The following is an 8,949-nucleotide window of genomic DNA, read 5'->3' as shown; positions in this document are numbered from 1 at the left end:
ATTACATGAGATTATTAACATGGTATAATTTCATATGCTTCCCTATGTATTCAACACGCACTACACAATAATACTACAAAACAACAGACATGCATACAAATATAAATTGGAAAACATAGAATCATCGCCTAACTCGAATCTAGCCGTTGAAATTCTAAATAACCTGAGTTTTTCCCTTTTGAAGTGTATTACTTTATTCTTAGTCTAAACAATTGAATAAATACAACATCAATCAATGGCGTATAAATAATATTATTCATATTAATTCTAATCAAGTAGTAGAAATTGTTTAAAATGACACAGTCGATTTTGATTAATTCTGCCATTATATTTTCCTCGAGGTGAAGACCACATGCCCCAAAGCTGGATGAAGAGAAGAGTGAATTTGGACCTCGAATAATCTGAAAAGCATATTTTAAAGAATTTAAAATCAAGGAATTTCAGGTCCAAGTGAAACCAAAACACGAAATTAAAGCTTAAAAGCAAACTAGAAGACAAGAGAAGAATTTTACCTTTGAACTACAAAAATTTGACAAGAAATGAGCAAGAACCCTTTAAATCGATCTCACATCAAAGGGTTCTTTCACCTTAGAAAATGGAACATATTAGAGATATAAAGTACCCAGCCATCGTTGTTGTTACATACCTTTAGTAGCAGGTGCATTGTTGCCAAAGAGGAAGAAACAGAGCAAAGAAAATCAATTTTCTCCAGCTCCATTTGGGTGAACCCAAGACTACATGTGTGACTTCTTTGAATCATGAGGCTATTGAGCAACAAAATCTATTGATGTTGCTCAATGTCGCCAAAGCGATTGGTTCACCATACGAGCAGCTCTGCCAAGTCAAGGCAATCTTTACAAGAGTGTCTATGTAATGACTCGGTCAATCATTTTTAAAAGTTACACAAATTTACCATTTTTCCTCTTCTTATCAACCCCTAGTATTTTATGCTTGAGTTAACAAAGTTAGTTTAGTACTTTGAGTTTTAAGTTGAGAATTTAGTAAGTTTTAAGTTTGGAAGGCTAATATTGTTAAGAAAGTAGTTTACGATCTTTTGGAGTTTCAAGGGTTGGAGTGGAGTTTCGTGATTCCATAAGTTCCAGAATGTGAAATTTGGTATGTGAAAGTTGTCAGTTTCAAATTCAGAGTTTTTTTAAAATTTGAGGTCCTAAGTTGTGAAATCATGGAAATTTAATCTTTGGACTGACCTTGATCGACAATGGGGATCCGGAACTCGAATTAGAATTTCAAGAGTTCTGTTGTATTCATGGAATTATTTAAGGCCCAAATGAGGTCTTGATTGGTTTTTAAGAGGTCTCAAGATTGTCTTAGCTTTTTTAGGCGTTGAATTAGTTTCTTTTGGTTTTCACAAATGTCGGGTCAAGGAGACTTTGGATTCGTATTTCGATGGTTCCATTGTGTCCAAAAATATTGAGTATAATTGATTTGTATGTATAGTTTATGTGTACGAGGTTCTGAATGAATCTCGAGGGTTCTTCCGATGTTTTGAGAGTTAGATGGGTTTTTTTTACCGGTGTTCTCAACTTTCGTGAAAGGTGTTTTACAATCGCGAGGGTTGTGGAAGTGAGACCCTGGTCATGAAAGAAAATGGTCTCAATTAGGCGGGGTTCACTTAAGCAAATCATGGGTCACAATCGCAATGTTCGCCAAAGAGAAGGTCCCCACTTTTGTGGACTTCACTTTTTGCATCAGAGTGGGTTTTATGTTTGAAAATTTTTGGGGTTTAGCCTCATTTTCCATTTTTGAGTTTGGAGGCGATTTTTGAAAGGTTTTCTTGTGCTTAATTATTTGGGTAAGCTTCCTTATGATCCTAAAACTTCATTACCCTTTAATTATTTATGTATTTTAACATCAAAATTTGGATTTTGATTTACAAATGGCAAGGTTTTTTAAGAACTCAAGTTCTAAACTAAGATGGATATTGTAAACTGATTTTAAGTCACTTTTCGAAATGATTTTCATCAATGAATTCCTAAGGCCTTAAATAACATTTTCAATATTAAATATTGGATTCAACCCATATTTTTGAAATTGGGTTTTGAGTTAATTGACCCTTTCCCAAAGTAACTGATGTAGGTATTGTTGAATCTAAAAATTTATAATGAATACTTGATTGTTTTCGATTGTGTAGCTTGGAAAATTGATCTTAAGAGGAAGACTCACCTCTTGGAGTGATTAGTTGATTGATTTATGTCAAGTGATCTCCTAAACCTTGTATTCTAGTAGGATTCATGCATTTCATTCATTATTTGTGTTTGGGAGTAATGGAATAAGGTGAGAGATTCATTGTTCCACTTGATCAAGCTTAATTAATAAAAAGGGCTTAACTGAAATATTATGTGTTGATCAAATTCTTGTGACTTGATGGACCCTATTTAATTGATTGATGAATTGCTTGAATGCATGAAAGTGGACTTGAGTTGCATGATATCTCTTCGGTGTGGTGTGATATTGCTTATGTGCATTGATTATTGAACACTGATAAGACATGTGCGGGTTATGATGTCGAGGTCAATTCTAGCATGTATTTGTGATGTTGGTGTCATTCTTGGTGTCATTTTTGGCAAGTGTTATGATACCCAGGTCATTTCTGTCAGTGTTATAAATTCAATGGGAAATGATTTCGGTTAGTGATTTGATATAAAGCTGATGAGAAATGGTTTTGCTAGTGATTTGATATAAAGTCTATAGGAAATTTTTCCGGCTAGTGATTTGATTAAAAACCGATGGACAATAGTTTTGGCTAGTGATTTGACATAAAATCAATGAGAAATGATTCCGACTAATGATATTGTGTCATTGGGAAATGGTTCCGACGAGAGATTGGTTATTGTGATTTGATGTATTTTGATGCTTATGTATGACTTACTTGTTAATTATTGTTGATGTACTTGTTATGTGTGCTTAATCTATTTGAAATTGAGGTTGACTTACTTGATGCGTGTTGAATTTTTACTATTGTGTTGTGACTATTGAGCCTTGTGAACTATATATCGTAACACTGTTAGGTTGAACTAATTTTTTTGTGTAGGTTGTAGTTGAGGAGGTTTGGTTGGGATGAGAGGAGTATTCATTTTCTAGCTAGTTGCTTTGTTTATTAGGTTATTTGTTGGATACCTTGTTGGTACTCACTCTTTGTTTTTACAGTTGTGTAGGACCCAAACCTGGTATACCGTAATTTCTCTTATTTTCAATTCCTAAGGCTTGTCAAAGGACTATTTAGAGGTAGTTGCTTGTCATTCCGGCGGACCCTCTGTTTTCTATTCTTTATGCTTTGTTCGATTTGAGAAACAAAGGCTGATACTTGTACTTATTTTTTAATTTCACTTTTATTGTATTAGAGACTTGTACACGGACAACCAGGTTTTGAGGTGTTAATAAAAAGAATAAGTTTTTTGCTTTTATCTTGTTCTTGATTTATCTTTCGACAATTCTTTCGTTTCACTGGATTGAGGATGACTTGTCTTGGTAGAGATAAACAAGTGTCTTCACATCAATTTTAGATCGTGACAGACTACATCAACAACTTGTAGTAAAAATTCCAAGTCCCGAATGGATCCTCAGAATTTATTTGAAGTCTTACAAACATAATACATAGATGCTATACAAGTAAAAATGGAATTATACACACAATGAAATTGACTAAACAAACTATGGAGGTTGTCTGATTGAAATATTAGTCAAAGTCAATGTTGCAATCAAACTAAAAATAATCAAACAAATCAATATCCCAAAATCAACCCGACCACTATGTTATCTGAATCAAAGGTCCTATCAGACCAAACTCAACGCTCTAGAACTAATACAACCAACGAAGTACTCATTCGAGCTTGTTTACCAAGAATGTTGACTAAAGTCAATTCCTTTCCATATAAAAGCTTCAAAATAGGAAAAAATTACTCAAAACTCTCTCGACCACCTTGAGAAGCGTGTCACACGTTCTAATAAGTCAAAGCACATAAAAATTCAAAAATTAAATGACCACAAGGATTTGTTTTTCGATTTTTTATTCATTTTTTTCTAATCAGATGTAAGAAAAAACCTTGGAGAAAATAACCAAATGCTCTCAACATATAAGTTGATTCTCAAGTACATACTTACATTCCAAGGAGTATGATTAAACCCTTGAACTATTCTAAATGAGAATATATATCACTTTAAATTAAATAACCACATTCCTTACATGTAGTGGTTCACATGAGCTGTCAACTACTAACTTTTAGGTATATAAAAAAGGGTAATTCATTTTCTTGTTCTTCATCATCATCATCTTCATTCTTCACACTTTCCTATAATCTTTAGTCATGTTTTCTCTCATTGTTAACTCTCTTAAACCTTTATCTGTCTCCACCTTGTTCCTCCCTATTCCCCTCGCCTTTCATAGCCCACAAACTAAATCTAAATCCATGACCTATATCAACACATATAATCCTTCTTTCAGGTCAAAGAAACCAACAATATTCATCATCACCACCATAACATCATTTTTATCATTTATTTACACTAGCCCTTCACCTCTCTCATCCAAATTCTGCAATCTTGACACTAATTTCAAGTTAAAGTTTTCATCAATCATATTGTACTTGAATTTACACCTTTTACACTCGAATAAGTCATTAGGATTACTAGGATTAAACATAATTGATTGGGATTGTAGCTTAAATACATGAAACTCTTATTGAGTGTAGTTTGAATTCTTCATCAGACAATAAAAAACTAAACATAAGATATGAAGATCGATGAATTTTACTAGAGCAAGGATGTTAATGATCATGATTTAATTTTTTCGATCACATAAATAATATTTTTCTAATAATTATGATGGTGATTTGCAATGCTAACAGTTATAGATAATAGTGAGACAAATCGTGAGAAAGTTTTAGAAGATGGGTGAGGAGATGGATTCTTATGGTGGTGATGGTTCAATAATGGATTGGGTGGATGTTGAGTGATGAGAGAGAGGGGGAAAGAAGAAACGACAAAAGTAATGAAAAAGACAAAAGTAAAAATAAAAAAAAACTATATTTAACAAAATATCAAAATATTAAATTACTTTTTTTGTCAGTAATTTTGATTCTCGTATGCTGGGAATTGAGTGAGCATATCCTCTATGTCATGTCAACACTTTAGGGTATATTTATTCGCTTTAGAATAGCTCAATGGGGTAATAGAATCTCCCTAAATATAAGTGTTTGTAGTTGATAATTCGATTATTAATTGGAGGGGTGGGGGGTTATTACCATCGCAGCTTTATTAAAATTCAAGTGAAAAATTACACTATGTTTGGATCATTGTTACCCATTGTGTTGTAATGTATCATATTGTTACCATACATACAATGTTTGTTTTGATTGTTACTTAAACTGTATTGTATTGTTAAATTTCATTGTTACGTAACAATGAAAAACGTCATTTTATGAAATAACCGATCAAGTGTGTTCCCATTGTTTTTTAATTTATTTTTTCAATTGTCCTTACTTAATTATCCTATATAATTTAATCTCACTCAAATCTCCTACCCAACAACTACTGCGTCACTTTGTCTCTTTCTAGGTTTGGTTATTTGTCCTTCCTCTTTTTTCTTAAGTATACATTTCCCTTTTTCATACTTTTGTCTCTTCAACTTATTGCTTTATTTTTTCAATAATCAAAAATTGATTTAAGAAATTAAAATATTTTACTGAGTTTAACGTATACAATGTACCTAGCCCATATCGGTCAAAATTAAGGATAAATTCTAAACAATTTGCTGGATAAAAAATAAAAAGAATTTTTTTCAGACTCTTTACGTGCTTTTTTCGTGTAAAAAATAAAAGATTTGTCAAGTATGCAAAAAATTTTAAAATGACATTGTCTTACTAGATATTTTTAAGTGCTACAAGCTAAGTCGTAATTTAAGTGTTTAATAAAAAATAGTGTCAACTTTAAATATTTGTCAATGAGTTTAGCCTTAATTGTAGTCCATACAATAATGCACTTTTCCAGTAAGGTTATGTTTTTCTTTTCTAATTATTTGGTAAGAAATAAAATATTCAAATAAATTATAAAATTATCACTACCATATCAAAATTCAAGTGAAAATTAAATGAGAGACTTGAAAGTAAAAAATATAAAGAAGAATTAATTTTCAAGAAAAGAGTCAAATATATTAGTTATGTATATATATTTTTTAATACTTTGAGATTATTATTTATTATTAACGCAACTCGTGAGTAAATTATTTTGTATTTTCTTTTATGGTAACGAAGCTCCAATATAAATATTGATTATTGTATATAACAGAAAACAATTTCAAATCAATGGTAAAAAATATATTTAAGAAATTTAAATATATTGCGCGAGTTTAATGTGTACAATGTATCTAATTCATATTTTAAACATTGTCAAATTGAGAGTAAATACCAGACAATTTGCTAAATAAAAAAATAAAAAAATATTATTTTAGACTCTTCATGTGCTTCTTTCGTGTAAAAAGAAATAATTTGTTAAGTATGCAAAAATACAAAAAGACACCGTCAATCTCTACTATAAATTTTCTAGTGCTACAAGACTTTATTTAAATGACTAAATAAAAATAATGTTAACTTTAAATATTTATCAATGAATTCGGCTTTGATTTTGTTCCATATAATAAATGTATTTTTCCATTAAGATTATTTTATAAAGAAAAATTATTTTGATATCACTATTTATTATTGTTGTGATCATAAATAAATTATATAATATTTTTTTATCCATTGGAGCATCGGTATAAACATTAATCAATGTATATAAGGTAAAAAAAATTCTAATCAATAGTCAAAAATAGATTTAAATGATCACTATTATATTAAAAATTCAAGTGAAAATTAAGTGAGCGAAACTTGAAAGTAGGAAAAATTCATTTTCATGAAAGGATTCAATATACTCTTATACTGTATCAAATATTTTAGTTATATTCTTTTTTATATTTTGGGATCATTAATTATTGTTATCTCGATTAGTGGGTAAATAAAAATTCTGTCAACTTTAAATATTTGTAAACGAATTTCGTCTCGATTGTAGTTCATACAATAATGTATTTTTTGTTGTAAATCCATTGTATAGTATATGTGGATGATCCATTAGAGTTATCCAACAATTAATTGGATTCATGTATTAGTGTTTTCAATGTGATAAGATTTCAAGGTGATATGAACCTTGATGATAATTATGTATAATTCCAAGGTGACCTTTGACTATGATATCTCAACACTATAAATAGAGATATCATTCACCATTGTATGATACACTTGAATAAGAAAAATTCTCTCCTCTATCTTATACTTCTTGTCTTTTTCTTCTTTTATTCTGAGCTTTCTTTACAACACGTTATCAGCACGAAGTTGCTACTTGCAAAGGTATTATATAAATATTTTTATTTAACTCACATATTCTCTCATAATTTCATTATGTCGAATTTATCCAAACTTGAGTTTGTGGCATTAGATATTTCTGGAAAGAATTATCTTTCATGGGTACTCGATGCTGAGATTCACTTGGCTGCTAAAGGTCTTGATGCCACTATTACTCAGGGAAATGAAGCATCGAGTCAAGATAAGGCGAAGGCTATGATCGTCATCATCTTGATGAGGGCCTGAAGATTGAATATCTGACGGTAAAAGATCCACTTGAATTGTTGACTGATTTAAAGGGGAGATATGACCACCTAAAGGCAACAGTGTTGCCAAGAGCTCGTTATGAGTGGATGCATTTACGGTTTCAAGATTTTAAGACCGTAATTGAATACAACTCTGTTGTATTCAAGATAACCTCCCAGTTGAAATTATGTGGGGAGACTATAAAAGATGAGGACATGTTGGAAAAGACACTTACTACTTTCCATGCCTCAAATGTGATATTGCAGCAGCAATATCGTGAAAAGGGTTTTCAGAAATATTTTGAACTAATCTCATGTCTTTTGGTGGCTGAGCAACATAATGCTCTTTTAATGAAAAATCATGAAGCTCGTCCCACTGGAGCTGCTCCATTACTGGAGGCAAATGTGGGGGGAGCACGTGATCAATCTGAAGTAAAAAGAGATGATCATCGGGGCTATAATAATGCACGAGGACGTGACAAAGATAAGAGACGATGCACTAATCGTCGAGGTGGTGGTCATAATAAAAGGGAGAACAACATGAGTTCTCAAAATAACCCCTCAAAAAGTAATTGTCGTCATTGTGGCATGAAAGGCCATTGGAAGAATGAATGTCGCACACATGAGCATTTTGTAAGGCTCTATCAAAATTCCTTTAAAAAGAATGGAAATAAAATTGGTGCTTCCTCTTCCAAATGCTCGAGCTGAGTCACATATGACTCTTAAACATGATGATAAGCCGGGAACATCTCAGAAATATGATAAGGATGTTGAAGCAAATTTGGCTTTAAAGGATGATGTTTTTGATGGCCTTGGTGACATTACTCATATGGAAGTTGATGACTTCTTTGGAGATCGAAACTGATGTTTGATCTTTTAGCTGGGGAATGAAGTCTGTTAATATTTTACATAATATTTTACTTATGTATTTTTAATCATTATGTTACTCATGTTGAAGTATTTAAATTTTCGTTGTTGATTTTGTTTCTTCCTTCTTTTAATGTATTTTATTTTAATGAAAATTAATAGAAATCTCCAGTTGTCAGTTGGATTCAAGATAAGTAATGGAGATATATGCCTTCTTGATAGTGCTACAACGCATACATTATTAAAAGAAAAGAAATACTTTTCTAATTTGGTTATGAAAATGACATATGTTAACACAATATCAGGTAGTACAAAATTAATTGAGGGCTCTGGAAGAGCGACCTTATTACTACCTGGAGGAACAATATTAAGCATTGATAATGCATTATATTGTAGTAAGTCTCAAAGAAACTTATTAAGTTTCAAAGTTATTCGCCAAAATG

At 31.3% G+C, this 8,949-nt stretch overlaps 1 protein-coding gene across 1 annotated transcript; it reads left to right on the top strand.

Moving 5' to 3' along the window:
- Positions 1–7,451: 7,451 nt before the first annotated feature.
- LOC107024304 lies at positions 7,452–8,504 on the top strand. Its single transcript, XM_015225266.1, has 3 exons — positions 7,452–7,601; positions 7,694–8,207; positions 8,278–8,504. The coding sequence occupies exons 1-3, from the start codon at positions 7,452–7,454 to the stop codon at positions 8,502–8,504; spliced, it is 891 nt and encodes a 296-aa protein (XP_015080752.1).
- Positions 8,505–8,949: the final 445 nt, after the last annotated feature.

This window comes from Solanum pennellii, chromosome 1, assembly GCF_001406875.1.
Source record: "Solanum pennellii chromosome 1, SPENNV200".
NCBI classification, from domain to species: Eukaryota; Viridiplantae; Streptophyta; class Magnoliopsida; order Solanales; family Solanaceae; genus Solanum; species Solanum pennellii.
This window is presented reverse-complemented; position numbering and strand designations above follow the sequence as displayed.

What these genes read in the sequence shown, in the direction of transcription:
- LOC107024304 (XM_015225266.1), top strand. Translation starts at nt 7,452, where the DNA reads ATGTCGAATTTATCCAAACTTGAGTTTGTGGCATTAGATATTTCTGGA. An exon ending in AAGCATCGAGTCAAGATAAG is followed by an intron (nt 7,602 to 7,693) that starts GCGAAGGCTATG and finishes ACTGATTTAAAG; the next exon opens with GGGAGATATGACCACCTAAA. An exon ending in TCAAAATAACCCCTCAAAAA is followed by an intron (nt 8,208 to 8,277) that starts GTAATTGTCGTC and finishes GCATTTTGTAAG; the next exon opens with GCTCTATCAAAATTCCTTTA.